The 20,145-nt window shown below is 36.4% G+C and overlaps 1 protein-coding gene across 1 annotated transcript in view; it reads right to left on the reverse strand.

The window, feature by feature from the left end:
* LOC104391492 (chromosome unknown open reading frame, human C10orf11) overlaps positions 1 to 20,145 on the reverse strand; it is a 640,329-nt gene that overhangs the window by 95,371 nt on the left and 524,813 nt on the right. Inside the window, exon 6 of the mRNA XM_010000806.1 lies at positions 2,212 to 2,296. Coding sequence (XP_009999108.1) covers positions 2,212 to 2,296 — 85 coding nt within the window. The remainder of the gene's footprint in view (positions 1 to 2,211; positions 2,297 to 20,145) is intronic.

Here is a 20,145-nt window from a genome sequence, read left to right on the forward strand (position 1 = left end):
ATATACGCAACAGCTGATTCAATAATTTTTTAAAACACTAACAGCATTCAATGAAGAAAAAAATGTTAAGATAATCAGAACTTTAAAAAACATGTTTAAGCATTCCATTCTTTTATTGGAATTTTTTCTATTGACACCAATTAATCTTCTATGGGCTTGTGAACTTAAGAGATTTTTCTTTGTATAAAAGGAGTTGATTGGGTCCTGCCAGCAGGTTATTCCAAGCTTTATTTACAACACCTGGAATTTTGGAAAGTTTTCTTAACTATATCCTTTTGAATGTATTTTATAGATATAAACTTATTGGATCATGCTAACAACTTCTCTTTTAAGGCCAATTTTAGCCTATTTTTGGATGACACTCTCTTTTCCATTAGCTTTATTTATAACTGTGCTTAACATCAAGGAAGTTTCCAAGCACGTGTTTAACATGCAAAGTAGCATATTTCTGGCAATAGTAAAGACAGAATTAATAAGGAACTATGTGAAGACCTGTAGGTAAAAAGCGGATAATTTGGAGAGCAGAGTCTTCCCTTTCATGGTAAGAGAGCGGGCATTCTCAAACCACAGATAGCTATGACAGTGGTACTTAGATCCTGGTAAGCTCCAGCTCTGAACAAACACCCATATGGACATGTCTGCAACGCCTACTTCAGCCACAAAATTGCTTTCATGCAATCAATAATGCAGGTACACAACTTTTGATGTTTAATGCTACTGGCATTTCTTTTGCCAAGATTCCAGTATCAGTCATGAAGCCACACTTCTAATTCCCTATCATCTAAGAAAACAGATCTGAGGATACCTGGGGTTTTTATGGCAATTTTAAAGTATTTTTATAGAACTTTGGCATTTACCACATTGTCATTCTGTTATCATTTTACTAGACCCTAGCCATTTAATCCAGTACCAGAAATCCAACCTGAAAGCAAATATGCTTACCTGGAAATCGAAGCCACAACAACAATTGGGAATTGGGGGAGGGACGAGGTGTGTTTGCAGTTATTGTAATTAGTTTGCTTTTTGGGTTTTTTAATCTCTGAAGTCTAGGTGTGTGTTCAAATCCAGGATTGTGGTTTGGTTTGGTCCTTTCTCTTAAAGTACCCGGTTAATACATGAGGTCTTTGTCAGAACACCATGCAAGACAGCACTTTCAGGACATCTAATTTCCAGTACGCTGTATCAATTTACACCATGACCAGCATGTAGCTGCACACCCATCTTTAGCCCTGGCACAACAATAGTGATATAGGTTGCAATTAATTAAATTATAATGAGTTGCTTTCCTCATTCTTCCCACTTGATTCATGGCTCCTTATTCAGTTGCATTGTCTGGCTGATTCCTTCAGTAGGTTTCAAGTACTAATGCTACCTTGATTTTTTGCAATGCAGCAGAATTTGAACATAGACTAAAACTAAGCTACCATTAATTAATAAATGTAAGACTGACTTGATTCTGGTATCCTATATAAACTTCTACACAAAGGTTTACATCATGGAATCAACCTGTGACATGGGAAATAAGATTGCTGTTGCTCAGATTTCAAGCTGCAAAATGCTACAAGCTTTCTAAATTTCTACTTTTTAGAACAAAGGTCAAAGACCTCGGAATTTGCCCTTCCTGACTGCTCCAGTTTTTCACCTGTTCCAAGAACATTTTTGGTTCACAAGTATGCAGCAAGAATTTGAGAATCTGCCCAAGGTGCTTTTTAAGACCCAAGGACTGGTGAAAAAGGAAATTGAACACTGATCCAACTTTAATGTTGAAAACCAGAGAAGAATCTCTTCCAATTGCACTGAAAATATGTTAATATTTCAAAATTATAACCCTAAATTGTTAAATTGTCAAAAAGTTCTCCCTTTACATATATTAGGAAGTTTACAATTTTGCTCGAATTACCAATGCTGCACGTAATCAGATACCTAGAAATATTTAAGCACTCAAATCTCTTCACATTTTTCACTCTCTTACACACATATATCACTGAATGCTATTATCCATAGATTTGCTTTCCCAGTAGACCACTTTTAAATCCTATTTAATATGAGTTAAAATCCGTAATCTTGACAGGTACAGTTTTCTCATCTAGTGTTTGAAAGGCACAGTGTTCTCTATAAAGTGCCAATGCAGCAGTAACTAATGCAGAGAAGGCCCCACAGCAAAGCTTACCACCTTGCAGCAGCCCATACCAATAAAACATCAGTTCATACCTCTGTGATTGGTGAGGTCTCTGGATCCAGAAGGCAGAGGTGTATAGCGCATCTCTGGAGAAATGGAGGCAGCATCACTGGAGGCCTGTGTGACAGAACAATATTATCAGTACTCTGAGTGAAGGTCAATTATTACACATAGAGGATGCACCTGCAAGATGAGTGCTGTGATGTGGTTACAGGTGCAGAGTCACCAGCCATGGAGGATTAATTTGTTTTTGTTAAGGATGTCTGCAATCCTTCAAGGTAGTTGTACTCACAGTAGTTTACATTTTGATAGTAGGTATAATTATTAAAAGAGTATTTTCATAAAGCTCACAGCTTCAAAACATTACCATCTTTATCATGAAGTCTTTGGACAATAGTAATATTAATTACCTACATAATATTGATGTGAATATTATTTTATCATTATTAATACATTTCCTAAACAATAACCATTGGTTTAATTAAAATAAGTCAAAGTTTCTATTTTGAGGGTTATTTTTGGTTGGTTGGTTGCTCATCTTTTTTCCTACTGCAGCATCTACAGCCTCTGTAATGTTGATGAACATGGCATGAAAATCTAGTACTCTTTTATAATGTATTTATTATCAAGTACAAGTTTTAGCTTGGACAAAAATTACAGCTTAATGTGAAGACAGAGATACCTCCATTTAGCAAATGTTTGGTTATGTGCATTACTTAGGCTGTGAGTAGTCTAACTGTATTTTCCTTCTAACTTTTATACCTTATACTATGGGGTTTTTTGCAACATTTGGATTAGTATAATGCTTGCAAGAATACAATCTTATCCTGTAATAATAGGTAGAGTCTCTTTACTGAGGTATTTGGTGACCTGTTCCAATAAAACTGAAGCTACTACTAATTTAAACGAGCTTTCTTCAAAGTTATTTGTATTTGTCATTGCTTGTCAGTACAAAAAGAACTTCTGATGCATATGTCACCAATACTAGAAGACATAACTGTCACATGTCAAAGCAATCACTGTCAAAATATTCCTGTGAATATTAAGAGTAATACAATCTATACAAATCTCTTAGGAAAATAGCTTAGGGCCAAATATCAGTATGTGGTAGGGCAAACAGATAGTTGTCTTTCTGCTGGTGCACAGACTTACTCTGAAGAAACATGATTCAGAACTCCTACCAGTGCTTCTGCAAATAATCCTAACCCCCAATGATATTCCATAGAATTAAAGTTCCTCTAACTGAATGCTTAGCTTAAAGGTAATGAAAACTGTTCTATATTTGACAGGGTATTATATACTGTACATAAAATAACAGCAAAACACTGATAAACAAGCCCTCCTGTTCTTTCTTTTCCTAAAATTGGAAATAAAGCTAAATTGCCCCTTCACTCCAATGTCCTTTTTAGAAGCTCTTGAATTTTGCTCACTCAGTGGTATATTGCTGAAAAGGCAAACTCTCTTCCAGTAATTTTGGGAAAAGCTATCATCAAGTTGTCAACAGTCTACATTGAGATTAAAAGTACCAAAGAGAAACCTTCGCTGTTATCAGGGTCCCAAATAGGTACACTTGAATAGGCAGATAACATCTAGAGTATGCAGTATGAGACCACTTATTCCTCCAGGTTTTGGAGTGATTCACAGTGACAAAGTCTTATGTTAAACAGCTTCTTGTCTTACCCAGAACAACTAGGGTCATAGAAAACAGACACTTGTGAACTGTTCTTGTAATTAATTTCATATGTTACATTGCTGGATATTAGGGTCATCTATCTTATCCTCTGAGATGTTATGTACCCTTCAGCTCATATTGGTGATCAGAGGGAAGATTTCCCATGCTTCATAGTCCAGGATAGACTGAGCTGCATGTTTACAGCTCACAAAAATTGCAGGATTATTCACTCCAGCTGAAGGTGAGAGCTCTCTCTATAATGTTACCTCTCTGAAAACAGGATATGTTTTCACTGGTGAGAAAGTGGAGGCAGGTTTTTCTAGTTTTTTATTAATATCTGATAAAAAGCATCCTGGCTGTTTAGGCAAACCTGACTCTATCAAGATATTTGTTTTGATGCATAATTTGTCTTCATATTATGACTGGATTTTTGCTAGGGACAAAAATGGGGCTAGAACTATGGTCTTACATAGAAATTGACAGCTCTTCTCCAAAAAGCAAAAGCCTACTATACTAATTTGCTCAGTAATTTACCTCTTAGCATTTTAACATACTATCAATTAGGAATCCAAAAGCTATGAAAAAGAGGACTTCTAAGTAACAGCCTTCAATAAACTGTTACCATGATTAATTACCATTACTGTGGATTTCTGATTGTTGTTCTCAGATTTAGTCTGGCAATTAAGATCTGAATTAGTATTTAAGCTTTTTCTTCTTCAGAATATTATAGCCTATTTTACACTTTTATCTTAACCAGACATTGTAAATCTGGTTTTGAATTAATTTCAATTTATATATGTATGTAAAATTTTTGAATATATGATTAATTACAAAATAAGAAGATAGAGGTGGATTTCTTTGATTGACTTGTCCTGGTTTGAGCCAGGATGAAGCCAATTTCCTTTTTCCTAATTTTTCTTCCCTTCAGCAAGCTCTCTTTTAACTAGCAGTAAGTGTTCCAGCTAGGACTGATAACATTAGAATGTTTTTGTTACTGCTGGGATTCCAAGGTCACATATTTACTATTATTTGTCAGGCATGCCCAAAATTCTTTACACACCTATACACTTTAGTAACTGTAGTAGTCATTAATGTATTATAACTGACAAATTCTACAATACAGGGAGAATAGCAGCACACTGGCATGTTCCTAAAAAGGGCTCAATAGATTCACAATGCACTGAAAGAAAGAAGTGGTAAGTAAAATTGTTTCAATACACACATGGAAACAAAGGAAGATTTCCTTACCTAAATGCATTAAATTCCAGTATTTTCAAGGGATGACACAAAGAAATCTCAGCTTGATCAAGACATCACCAGAAAGAGAGATAGTAGAGCGCAGAATGAGATGTGGTAGCAGAAAACCAAAATAATTAAGAAATTATTATTTATTAGGAAGCTCAAGACAAAGACTAAGATTTCTCTTGTATCTGTAACCTTACAAAGATATTAAGTGTTAGGGATTTTTCCATTGCAACATGCTTCTCATCTAGTATCTCAAATCTCCACCATTTCAGTGTGACTAATTTTTTTCAGGCAACTGAAACGGAAGCAAAATTCCTGGGGACAGCCTGATATTCATTCTCTTAAGTCTGACCCACATTTATCAACAATTCCTGTGTTCTGTGATACTGTTGTTTATTTCAATTTATCAGTTTTAACCCTAGTCAAAGTCATCTAGTAAGGTCACACAGAGAAATGACCTTAGCAACGTGAAAGCTCATTGCTTCTCATTCAGTGATTCACATTCAAATAAAAAAGGAAAACACTATTTTGTGACATTACAGTGATCAGCGCAATGATACATATCACACTCTCAGATGCAAAACCTGTATTTAGAAATAAAGTATTATTTATTTTAAAATATTTTTAATTTATCCACAGGGAAACTACAACTAAGAATGAAGGAAATCACTGCATTATCCATTATTTAAATTGACGACATCTCTCCAGAAAGATGTATGATTAATGAGACAACCTGTGGTACAGCTCCAACTTAAAGAATCAACTCATATTTGCATTTTAAAAACTTTTCCTATGTCAGCAAAACCCTATGTAAACAAATGATAATAATTTCCTGATAAGCTTATTCTGTCTCAAATGTACTTAATGCTTAAAATTACTCATACTTTAACAGATACATGGCTTATAATACTTTTTTAAATATCTGCATAATCCTCTACTGAGGCAAAGGACTCATTTTGGATCTCTTGAGCACATATACCTGCCCCAAGATACACAATAACAACAGTCCTCAATAATTCAAATATATTTTGAAAACTTGCCAAAATATTTGTGTATCAATGCATCAGCAATGTGTTGATTCAACCTCTTTGTAACATTGACAGCAGTAAGTCACATCTTAACCCATGAGATATATTGGACCATCATGACTTGTTCACATTTGTGATAAAACAATAGAATCAGAGAATGACAGAGTATTGGGGGTTGGAAGGGACCTCCAAAGATCATCAATTCCAACCCCTCTGCCAGAGCCGGACCAAAAAAATCCAGGGCAGATCACTCAGAAAGGCATCCAGACAGGTCTTGAAAGTCTCCAGAGAAGGAGACTCCATAACCTCTCTGGGGAGTCTGTTTCATTGCTCTGTAACTCTCACAGTAAATAAGCTCTTCCTTATGTTGAGGTAGAACTTCCTGTGCTCCAGTTTGAATCCATTGCCTCTCATCATCCTATCACAGGGCACAATGTACAGAAACTTTCCATGGAACCCCTCCTCAAGATTTTTTTTCCTTCAAAATTTTAGACATAACTAAGTAGAAATTATTTACAAATTGAATATACATATATAAACCATGTTCAAGCATTTGATGGTAAACACAGTCAGCCTAGTAACAAAAATAAGCAAACAAAAGTAGTCATTTTAGGTGGAATTTATGACATGTTTCCTGAGTATCAAAATACTACTTCAGAGGGACTGTTTTTTTCCCAGGATTTTGCAGAGTACCAAGCACAATGGGGCTTTGATTTCACTGTGAGGTCTTTCAGGACGTTACAGGAAGAGACAACACACCAAAATATTTAACCATTCCACCTTAGGGAGTGGTTTGGGAAGAACAACTTTACTTTCAATGCTTTTGCATTTCTATGAATGCAGGAACTATAAAGCCAGTGAAAGAAAGGCATAAAGTGTGAGAGAAGGAATGAGGGGATAAAGAAAGAGACTAGAAATTACACAAAGACAGGGCCTGATGGGACCACTGTATATGGCAGCCTATAGAAAAGGTCTTGCTTTCTTCTTCCTAACTGTGAACAAGACTAGAGGTCTCAAATGAGCCAGCCTGAGCCTGTGACCAATCCCAACATGATGTTATGTTCCAGAAAACCAACAGATGACATGGCCTGCTTAAACAGGGGAAGCAGCTTTCTTTGATTAAATGGGATTTTCCAATTCCACTGCTCCACAGCCAAGCATAGTTAACTATGAGTTAGCAGTTGCCTTTACTAAATCTCCAGCATAAAATTAGTCATGTAAATTAAGCAGGAGAGGGAGAAACAAATGTGTGGTATTATCACAGATTGCTTGATCTTACTAAGATAACATCCTGACCCAGAATAGGAACAGTATTCTATTTTTAAATCCGGTTTTAGATATTTGACCAACGTACTGAAAAAATAGGCAAACAAGCGGATAAGCATAGGATGAATTATGAGAAGGAAAAACCTATAACTTACTTTTGTCTCAATCTCATGCATTAAACTGTGTCTTGTATCTTGCTGAATGTCACAAAGTTCCGAATTTCATCAACATTTAAAGAAGAAATAAAGACAATAATTTAACCAGCCCTAACAAAGACAAACACAAACTGATTACTTTGAACTAATATGCCCTTTTTAATTTATTTTTATAAAAGTATTTCATGGGAAATATTTTTTTTAGGGGAATATAGGGAACTTTTTCCCTACCTTTTTTTTTTTTTTTAAGAATAAAGGGAATTAATGAGACAAGAAAGGTCCTGTGTAATATCAGGATATACTGCACATCTGCTGCATCAAAACAAATTCGTAGAGACCAAGGGTTCAACAATACAAATGGTCTGCTCTTTTTGGCAACCACACATTCCTTCAAATACTTTCAGCTGCTGAAGGAAGGGGGGGACTGTAATTCAGATAAGCCAATCCTCTTTGAATCATGGTTTGAGAAACAGTTAAATTTAAATGCCTCTGCTTTTAAAATTATATCTCTCTACTAGACATTTCCTTTTAGTATTTCTAAACACAAGAATAAACAAAATTTTATCTAATACTTAGCAAAAAAATGCTGCAACCCATTTCTGACATTTTTACATTTAATAAATAACACAAGTGTTTCAGCTATAATCAAGAGTGTGACTTTGAACTTCACAAATATTCATTCCAGGCATTTTAGAAGGCTATTTTCATACATGATGCTATTTATAGAGTAGGCCAAATTATTGCAGCACTAGGGCGACAAGCAGAACAGTGATCTTATCTTTCGGTTGGCCTTCCAATTCCACTGACCTTTAACAAGAAAAGGCAAGAGAATTTTGCTTATCTAAAAGAAGTAGTGGAGCTCAGGAAGATTCAAAGCATTTCAGAATATATTTTCCTTATTCTCGTGTAAGAGGGATTCTCACTTCTCACTTGAAACTGTCTTTACCTTTTGGATTTCACTTAATGTTAAATTGCAAGGTTGAAAGCAGGGTGCAACTGGATCAAAAATGTAAATGAACATCAGATAATTCTTATGCATTTAGGCTTAACTGAGTGTAATCGATACGTCTGGTGTGCAGCCAAATTCAACTATTGTGAAAAGCACCTAAAGTATGGACATAATTTTTTGACTACTGAATGCCAGAAAATAATGAGCTGGCATTCAGCTTTGGTGAATCGGACCTTAAATTTTCATCTAAGAGAAGTTTTGAATTATTACTGAAGATAAGGTGTAAATGTGCAAGGGAATTTTATCCATGTTTCTCCCATGAATCATAAATGAGGAAAAAAATTACAGCCTAAATTGCACTTAAAAGGAATAAAGTCTTTTAATGTCATACATGATTTATCAAAATGATCTCATTTTAAGAGTACTGTAGTGTATCTTGATTAATAACATTAGTAAGCCTGATGAATGGCCTGTTTAATGGTAACACAGAATTTATTGGCAAAATCCCTACTTCTGCCAAAAAGGGTGGGAAATAAAGGACACAGGAGCTAGTGACTAGCAGTAACACCTTAAGTAAACTCTTTCCTATATATTTTGCATTTAGATATCTGTGAACATTCTTAATTCGAGTTTCTACTTGAGTTTATTTTGAAAATGTGGTAGCTCTAACCATACAAAAGTCCCTTTGCAGTTTCCTGAAAAACAAGCTGCACTCTGCATGTACTGTAAGAGGATGCAGTGTGTATTAAGGTCTTTCAAGAACATCGGCCCCATCCCCTTATGACCTTTTTCAATATCCTCTTTTGCTTTAATGTCCTAAATACTTCCCTTATACCATTACTCCATCTTTCCCCTCCCCCTGCACCCTTCTCTAAGCCTGCTCCAGCCTGCCCTAACTAATTTCCTTTTGGGCTGACAGATCAGAGGCCTTCCTACCACTGTTCCTTTTAGACCTGTGAAGCCCTCCTCATAATCCTGCTGCTTGTCCACAATTAATCTTTCCAGTTGCCACATTATTAACACTACCACCCACAGACAGAGGATGCCTGAGCACGGCTGGACACTCACTCCCCACTGGAGCATCAAAGTTGTCAATCACACACTAGTCAGAAAGTTGCCTGCTGTCAACATCAGAGGTTTTCATCCTCTCCTATCCGCTGATCAAACATTTTTCTTCAGAAGATTAATTCAAAGTCCCCACCCATTTCCTCCCATATCCTCTTTTCCTTTCAGGTTTACTCAATGATCCATCTTCTGTATGGAAAAGGAAGCAGTGTATAATAGAAATCCTTTCAAAACAAGAGTTCAGCAAAACTAAATTTAAATCCCAGCTCCTATCAACCTCTTCCCCTGTCCCCGTCCCTCCCCCATACCCCCCCATGCCAGTTAAATACCTTCAAGAGCCTGGATTAGACCTAGTCACAAATGCCTTTCTTTGATCATAGACTCCAGCTGCTATCACCCTCTTTCCCTGTCCCCGTCCCTCCCCCATACCCCCCCATGCCAGTTAAATACCTTCAAGAGCCTGGATTAGACCTAGTCACAAATGCCTTTCTTTGATCATAGACTCCAAGACTTTACACAAATATAATGACAAGGCAATGACTGCATCTATGGAGCCTGAATTGATTTGTTCTACTGTAACATATAGCATACAAAAACACCCGTTGGGTTTTTTTACTTCCAAGGCAATTCTTTGTCAAATTACATCTCTCAAAGCCAAGAATTTTAACACCTTAACACAATTTTTTCAAGATCAGTAGGAAGAAATAAAAATAAAATTTAAAAAATTCTTATTGTAAAGTATTTGTCTTGTATCTGTTTAAAAAATTTATCTTAGCTACCTACATTTAAAAGCAGAAGGATGCAAGAGGTTCTGCTGCTCACTTGGTTCAGTTTAAAAGAGTTGGAGGAAAGTAACTTCACTCTCATCACCTCTCCCTAACCATATTCCAGATCAAAATATTTTCATTTGTGATGAGTTAAACCTTACTGTGCAAGTGGTTCAGTATCTTTCATTATGATGGATAACCGGATCTGTTCCTAAAGGAGCACTTTAACATTCCAGTACACAACAGCAGATGAAAGAAATGCCCATTAATATAATCTAATAAGGAATCTATTACTGTAAAACTTAATGCTAGATATTAAGATAAGAATAAATCCATTTAAAATCACATGAAAAAAATAAATCTGAAGTTGCTAAATCATACTCACGCCTATAACAGATTTTTTACATGTTTTTTTCTTCTCTTACACTGGTGTTACTGAAAAACATGAAATAAAAAAGACCCCCAAAAGCACAGACCAATAAAGGAAAATCTGCTGTCTTTGACTCCTGACCTGAGTTAGGGAAAGTAAGTCCAAACAAGAATTATACCTTTTACCTTGCATTTCTTTACCAGCATCTTAACCTTCTTCACCTTCTGGGAACACATATGCTACCTTCTTTTCATTTAGATTATGCATGATTCAATAGGCCTAAGCTCTAGCAAAATAAAGTGCATGAGAAAAACAACAGAAAACAAACAACTAAACACAAAAAGCCCCAAAACAAACAACCAACCCCCCACCAACACATAACTAAGCCTTTCATAGCCCAAACCAGAAAACTGCAACTCTTACTAGAGAATTTTGAGTTGCCATAGACAAATTCTTTGAGGTGTCTTGCAAAGTGAACCACCTCTAGACGCTAATCTTTTTCTAAGTTCACCTCTCAGTGATGTCCAAACATGTCATGTACTGCATTTAACTCATTGTTCAACAGCTCTAAGGGAGTGAAAGAACAGCACTCAGTTTTTAGACATTGTAACTTCAACAGAAGGTACAAAAGCATGGGTAAATCACTTATGTGAAGGGAATATTGATAATATATTAGATTCTAAGTTTCCTTCAGTCATTCCCTGTAGTATTTTTCAACCTACTGTATTGCAACTACAAAACACAGCACTACTGAAGCAATTACTGAGATGTTTGCTATGCTATGGCATAGAAGCATCATACAAACACAGATGCAGAACTCAAATACATATTTCATACAATACAGTTACTTAGTACTTTTCATAGACTTGTATTTTGAAGCATAGGTGATTCAGTACTTCTACAGATGTTTTTGCCAATCTGATGTCCACAGATTCTTCAAAAGTGAAGAGAGAAGAATCAGTGAGGTAAATTGCTTTTGGGGGGCAGTAACCTCTGAGGCTGTCTCATAAATTAATCCATTAACGTAATACCATAACTTGCAAACACATTTAACAACAATTAGAGGAATGCAGAACATGTAGATGTTTCACTGACCAAGCATAATCGTTTCCAAGTAATCCCAAGAGGGATTACTTTGTATTGCATTGCTATTCATTTTGCTGTCTCCAGCTTGCCTAAATTTTTCAGAGTATGGACAATGCTACAAAAAGGAAAGCTAGATCCTAAATATTGTAAGATAGCAGTAGCTTAATTACTATTGAGTTGTACTGCTCTCCTTGTTTAATAGGCACAGGAATTAAAAAACGAGAAGGTTAAAAATGCTTTCAAGACGTTCTGTCATGTAGGAATATAACGGAATTGCAGCTAAAAGCTCTTGTTACATTACTTAGTCAGCAGAAGGGGGTGCTGTAGTGTAACCTATTTAAAATGCAAATAGAGTAACTTTTGTAACAGCAGATTAAAAGTAGCATTTTATTCACTTGGCATACACACAGCATACTGAATGCTGGAATCAGACTCGCCACTGCACACTGCAGGTTATTAATAGAGCTCAGAGTGGTGTTGCTAAATATGCACATTAAAAACAAATAAACAAAAATGGATTTATCTGTGATATTTGTTCTCTGGGATAATTCAGTAAATCCTGCCTTACACTGCACGTTTGCTTATCCAAGACCAGTAAGGCTCATTTATTTATTTATTTATAGAGCCTTTGATTGACAGTCACTTACCACAGCTAGACGTTCCAGGATATATGAACTGTAAGAGTAACATTCTAGAGAAAAATGCAGTTATTTTCAACATGGATGAATAAATCTATTTAATAAGACACACAGGAAAGAGTCTATGGTACACAAACACTACTTTCTAATAGGCCCTTCTGGACTTGTGAACTACCAGCACATGAGATAACACAAAGTCAGTGGCTCCAGCAGAACCAAATCAACACATTGTGCTATGGTTTTACACTTCATTTTGCTACAGTGTCAGGTGTTAGGGCAGGCCAGTGCGTTTCTCCTCTAAATTCAAGCCAATTCCCATGTTATTCATCTCGATCTCTCAGAGATTCATCAAAAATGCGATTTAATTACTTGTCCTCCTCTACCCTCCCCCTCCTGAAAAGAGTGTAAACATGACTCCTTTTTATCTCCTGATACATCTGGACAAGTAGACAATGTGCTAAAACAAAATAAATCTGCCCTGACAGTCACATCAAAGGGTTCAGCTAGGGGCTTGCAGCTACTTAAGGCACAGGAATGTTGTTGCTAAGCATCGCTCTACAACCTATCAGTCCCTTAAAGAAGAGCTTTTTTCTTTCAGAGAGAGATGAGGAAAGCTGGAGACTGGGAACCAGACTGCAAAGGGAGATGGGGGATTTTGGAGGATTTTGAAGCTTAAAGTGAATTGTGTGAAGAAAAGGGGGCTTGGTTTGTCTCTTGACATAAAGTCTACATTTGGGGGGGGGGGGGAAGGACGGGAGGGAGAAGGGGTTAAAACTTGTTGATGAAACATCCTCTGAATGTTTCCTTTGGATAAAACCAACCAGTCTTTGATATCCTTTTTCCAATCACTGTACTTACTGTAGATTCAAAACAGAAAGATTGTGACCAAAAGCAATAGGGCTGGGACACCATGACTATTAAAACCATGCTGCCAAAATGTTTATCATGCCCTCCTTTTCTGTCAAGCATTTGTTAAATATGTGTATGTTCCTAAAGAGGTGAAACCAGCAACAACATCCGTATCTAACAAACATGCTCCACAGAGAAAGGAAAGTTTTGATACATATGCACATAATGCAATTCAGTGCTTAACTTAGTAGTAAAAACTATTACCTTTAAAGAGAAATCCTCATTGCAAACATCAGTCTTCTACACTGTGCCCTGCAGGACTTCATTTGTACATATTTGGTGCTTCAAAATCCAAATGAAAATGAAGGAAGGTAAAACCATGCTAAAATCAGGTCTTAGAACTATACTAATTATAAACACAGCCACGATGAAATGGACAGCTAAAAATTCAAATTATGCTCTGCTCTCACAGACATAGAAGCATATCCAAGGCAGAACGACAATCACATCTGAAAAGTATGAAACAATTGGCTTCAAAGCTTTATTATGCTGAAGGTAAGTTGAGAAAAGAGTAGCTTGGTTACAGCACCACTGAGAGCTGAATGAACTTTGGTCACTCATCTTTGGCTTTTAAAAACAGTTTAAAAAAATCCTCCTCACTTTTTTTTAACAATTAAACAAAGAAAATGTGAAATGAACTCATTCCACATGCAGTGTAACCATCAAGAATATGAACAATTACTGAGCCCATGGTATTGCACGAATAAATAACACTTAGCATTATCTTCACCACTATCATATTTATTAAACAGTGACTGAGGGCAGCAGTAACCGTTTTTATTGTCCCATATAGCTCTTATTTTCTAATTAAACAGAAGGTTATTTCCACTTCCAGTGCAGCCATTTATCTTATTTGAGTGTTACACAATATTTTTTCCCAGCCAAGCCTGACTGTGAAGTGTTCTGCGTGGTGAACTGTGGCCCAACGTGCTTTCCTGTTTGATAATCACAGAAATGGGCCATTTTGTGCTGTGTTAATAAATAATTTTTTTGCAATTTCTCCTAAAACATGACAAAGCTCATACTTTGTCCTACCCTCTAGCTTCAATACAAGGGCAATGAGCTGTATTATTAAAGATATAGGTCAAGCAAACCTCATGATTTCAATCCTGTAGGGTGCTTTGGAAACTGCTGTCATACTACTGAGATCATTCTGCTGTTCCTAATTATTCCTCTTGGTTGCTTCACATTTCAAGTTATTTTTCTCACACTTATGTCAAAATTTATAAGTTGCTCTATGTAACAACACTGCATTATTTCCTCACTTGTTATAGTAATATAAGACAGAAACTAGGAGAATGCTTTAATCTATCTGACTAGGATAATGTAGTCTAGAAATGTAATAAACTTTGTATTCTACCACAGATTTGTGGCAGGGTTTTTTCCCTACCACGAAACATTTCATATAGATAGACATCTTAGAAAAACTAATTGCTGCAATAAATTGAGTATCCTCTTTTCTGAGTTGCTTGTATCAGAAAAAATACATCAACATTAAAGTGCTCACTCCAATAGCTTGCACATTCTCCTTATTCCTGCAATTGCTATTCTGCAGCATTCTGTTTACTATACTTGTAAAACTACATACTGCCAAAGAAAACCTATTTCCAAGAAATCTGTGCATTGCACAAAAAGTGCAAAACATTTGTAATTAACAGGCTGGACTTAAACGCTGCTGTAACACCTCTTGGGCTGACTGGCACAAAATTATATTTGCACTAAGCAGCTTGAGACTGGGAAAACAGGAAATCAACTTTATGTTTGTTCTACAATGTCTTTTGAAGGATCTCATAATGTAAGGAAAGCTGCCACTGAAAAGGTAGTCTAATGAAAGACTTGAATTTTAAAGCTAATGTGGGTACTGCTTACTGTGAGGTCTAACCTATGGAAGCATTATTTCCTGCAGAACTAGAGTGTAGAAAACTATGTTAAAAAAAACACAACGGAAAAAAACAACCAAAACCAAACAAACAACAAAAAAACCAACAACAAAATCCCAACAAAACCCATACACAAAAACTGCCTACCAAGAACTACAACAAACAAATCCAAACCAAAACATAACTCCAGTTAGAAAATGTCATGAATAACTGAAACATTATATCCATCCTAGTACTTCTAGGGATAATTTCGCTGAAGTAGCTTGTATGTGCAATTTGCTGTATTTGTCAAATATCCAATGGGTTTTGAAAGTATTTTCACTCATGAGCAAACTGAAAAGAAAACACAACTAGATCTGTAAAAAAAGATGTACTGCCTGATAGTTTTGTACTGTATCATCATGGTAACACAAGAATTAATACCTGCATCAAAGCCATCAGGCAACAAAATAGGAATAGCAGCATCAGTTTACAATAGCAACCTTTAAAGGGACTTTTTCCAGATACCCGAAAAACAATATTTAATTGAACATGTGCAAAGGAAACACTGAGGAGGCAAAGATAAAGCTAATGACATTCCCATTCCAAATATTCATGAACGGCACTGTCAGGGCCAGGGGGAGGGGGAATGGGCAGATGGAAAGAGGAGGGGGAATAGAGAGACAAACTTTGCCTTTTGTTTTTTCAGATACTATCTGTCAATATGTAAAAACTTCCTTGAAAGCTGAAGATTTTAGATGTGTGTCTATGTTCAGTTTTGCTTCCACAGTTGTCCTGGTTTGAGCCAGGATGAAGCCAATATTCCTTTTACTGACTTTTTTTTTCCCTCAGTAAGCTTTCTTTTAACTAGCAACAGTGTGTTCTGCTAGGTTGATAAGACACTGCAATGTTTTTCTAACTACTGAGGCTTCAAGGTCACACCTTCACTCTGCCAGCTCAGACACTACGAGGAGATCTGTGACCCCCCCCCATAGGAGGCTGAGTTAGACAGACAGCAAAACTGGCCAGAGATATTCCATTCCATATATCTACGTAAGCTCAGAGGAAGGTCAGAGATGACAGAAGACAACTTCCTTCCTTTTTCTTCTTCCCTTCTCTTCCGTCCATGGCTGGCGTCCAGGGAGGACTCCATCCATTCATCGCCATCGACCCTTAGGCTCGAGCTCTCCTGACCCCCATAACTCTCTGCTTTCTCCAGCAGCAGCTTCGGGATTCCTCTGGACTCTTCCCAGTTCAGGGAAGTGCTGTGGGAGTTGCTGGGGGTGGGGGGAGGCGAGAGGCTTTTGCCCATACCTGAATATATCTGTATATAATTGTATATTTTCTTGTATCATTCATTAGTGTTTTAATTAAAGCTGTGTAGTTTAGTTTTCAATCCAGCCAAGTCTCTCTCTTTTTCTCTCTCTCCTTGCTTTCCTGGGGGGGCATGGGGGGAGGGGATCGAGAGCATTGTTGTCAGACCTGAGTCAAACGGTGACAACAGTGGATAGCCAAAAGAAGGCAATGTCACAGAAAATTTTAAAGCTAAGCTGTAATGGAAAGACCATTTAGGTCTTACGACACAATACAATACCAACGCAGGAATTTGAGGTATATAAATCAAAGAAAGAAAACAAAGTTGGATGGGTATGACTGACCATAGGAACAGGATGTAATTTTAGGATCTTCACAAATTGAGGCATGAGAGATAAAGAAGTAGGAGGCAATCTAAAATAGCTATAGAAAACATAATTCTATAAATTGTTAAAAGCAAAACTAAGAGTACACAAGAAACATTGCTGCAGTGCTAATGCTTTAGGATTTCTTAACTGTAAAATAAAGAAGCATCTTACATAAAGTAGTTCAGAGCTGAGACTTCTTGTCCTTATTTATGTATCAGAATTGCAAAACAAGACAGAGGTGAACTCTCTAACATAATTAACTTGTATAATTACTTTTCTTAACTTGTAAGTGATGTTTAGTTTTGGGCACCTCACTTCAAGAGAGATATCGAGGTGCTGGAGCGAGTACAGAGGAGGGTAACGAAGCTGGTGAAGGGCCTAGAGAATAAATCTTATGAAGAACATTTGAAGGAGCTGGAAATGTTTAATTTGAGAAAGAGGAGGCTTGGGAGACCTCATCAGTCTCTACAGCTACCTGAAAGAACATTGTAGAGAAGTTGGTGCTGGTCCCTTCTCACAGGCAATCAGCAACAGAACAAGAAGGAATGGCTTCAAGCTGCAACAGGGGAGGTTTAGACTGGACATCAGGAAAAATTATTTCACAGAAACAGGGGTCAGGCACTGGAATAGACTGCCCTGGGAGGTGGTTGAGTCACCATTCCTGGATGTGTTTATGTGTTATTTGGATGTGGTGGATATGGTTTAGGGGACAATTTTGTAGAGTAGGGATGATAGTTTGGCTTGATGATTTCAAGGGTCTTTTCCAACCTGAATAGTTCTATGATTCCATTTTTTAAATTTTATTTGGAAGAAACTTTCATCCTGCATGAGATGAGAAAACACAGCACAAGAGTAATCTCAAAAGTCCTCTTCCAAATGTTGTGTTTTTTTGGAGTTAAGGCCAGCATTAAATACTGGTAAGAGAGAACTTTTTGTTTCCTGAGATTATTAATTTAATGAATATTGTCCTAAAATATATGGGATTCTGCCTTGTTGAGAGGCTTCATATGCCTCCACTGAATAAATGATTGGTCTCTATCTTAAAATGCGAAGCACTTCACAAAGTCTACCCCTCCGCTCTAGAAACTATTGCTCCAAATTTGCATAAATTTAGGACATACTAGAATTCAGGGATGAAGGAAAGTTTATTTTTTTTTTTTAAGACAGAGTAACTGCTCATTTCACAGAATCACAGAATTCTAGGGGTTGGAAGGGACCTTGAAAGATCATCTAGTCCAACTCCCCTCCCAGGCAGGATCACCAAGAGCACATCACACAGAAACACATCCAGGTGGGTTTTGAATGTCTCCAGCAAAGGAGGCTCCACAACGTCTCTGGGCAGCTTGTTCCAGTGCTCTGCCACTCTCACAGTAAAGAAGGTTTTTTTATCATATTTACATGGAACCTCCTTTGCTCCACTTTCAACCCATGAGAGGACTACTGAATTTTTTTGGTTGCAGCTATTAGGATGGTTACTTACACAGCTGACACGTACTAAGCACATTCAGACTTGGCTAAAAAAAACCTGCCATCTATGTACAGTATAGCACAGTTCTAGGAAATCTGTTCCAACAAATGAGCATTGCCATTAAAATTCTTAATTTTTTTTCTACTCTGGGCATGTAAACTTCAGTTACAACAGCTGGTTGGTATGCACTGCCTATTAGATGGAAACTCTGAAACTTATTCCTCAGTTGATGTTAACTGAGATGATGCTATTGACATACCATAATCAACTCTCCTTTTCACACCCCCTTGATTACCAAAGACAGACATAATTTCCCAGAACTTATTAGCCATAACTTAAGTTATCCAGTCTCCTAAGAAATTGCTTGCCTTGTCCCCCCAGTTCTCTCTTCAGTCTCTCAGCAACTTTCTAGAACCACACAGGCTTCTCCAAACCTAAACATGATGTTCTAGTAGTAGTTGTACCACTAATAAATACAATGACAATATTAAAATGTCCCATCATACTTGATACCTTAAAAGTGCACTTGATGTGTGTACTGAAATCTAATATTTTTTTGTTTTATCTCACTAGCAAAACCATTACACAGCATGGGCAAAGAACTGAACTCCATAAAAGCACGTTTACTTTATCAACATAAAACCTGTTCGCTGCTACTTAATTCACTTAACATATTTGTATTATTCTAGGCTCTTAAAAATATTGTATGCCATATTTATTTATTATATTAAAAGACAAATTAAAGTAATTCTTGCTATCGATGTTGAAGCCCACAGCTTGTGCTGACCAAAGAGAAGATGGACTAAAGGAACAAGAGAACCCTCTTCCATTCCTGTTCTCATCTGCTCCTCTTTCTTTGACCAGCAGTTGAATCTATCACTTGACAATATCATTACATTTTTGGGAAAAGCACAGGTATTTTACTGAATGTAACAAATGTGTTGTGAATTTTAACATTGTTCACAGAAGTTGGAGGTATTCTTATTTTATATTAGTAAAAACATCAAAGGAACCCTGAAAACTGTCTTTTTTATCTGTTAGGACAGAATTGGAATATAGAGGTTGTGTCAGAAAATCTAACGGTTAGGTCTACTTTCTAGAATACCAAGTTAATTGTACTATAAAACCTAATTCTCAAACATAATGAAACCAAATTAACCAAGTTAGCTTTCCTATCTCTCACTCTTCTGCTCCAGCTTCACATTTAGAGTAACAGAAATAAATATCACAGCAAATATCTTCAGACCTTCAGACTTAAATGTAAGATTCATTTCTAGCTACGCTTATTTAGAAACTTTTGGAAGAAATGCTAGAAGAATATTGTTCATAACTTTCTATTATTTGAGCACTTTGGTCTCTACCTACTGACATGACTTTTTTTGTTTATGTTACGTATATATGCTGCATAAGGTATTAAAATTAAGAAGAAAATTACATATTATGACAATTCATGTCAGAACTCATTTTCTGTTACTCATACCTTTAGATTAAGTTATTAGAAACAGACCAAAACACTAAATGTTTTAGACTTCACAAAACAACTTCTCCAACAGCATTAAAAAATTACTCTGCTCAAAATACAACTATTGCATCTGGAGTTCACTTATTTTCTCTCATTGAGTCACTTATGTGGTAAAGGACACTTTTTTTTTTTTTTTTTTTTTGCCATTGTATCTTACACTTTAGATACGATTTCATTATTTAGAAATACTTTATTACTACAATAAAGCTGTACTTTCCACTGCAAAATATATCAGTAAATTTTTCCTTCAATAACTGTCCGATATAATAGTGCATGTTAAACCTA

This window comes from Chaetura pelagica, unplaced genomic scaffold, assembly GCF_000747805.2.
Source record: "Chaetura pelagica isolate M959 unplaced genomic scaffold, ChaPel_1.0 scaffold166, whole genome shotgun sequence".
Classification (NCBI taxonomy): Eukaryota; Metazoa; Chordata; class Aves; order Apodiformes; family Apodidae; genus Chaetura; species Chaetura pelagica.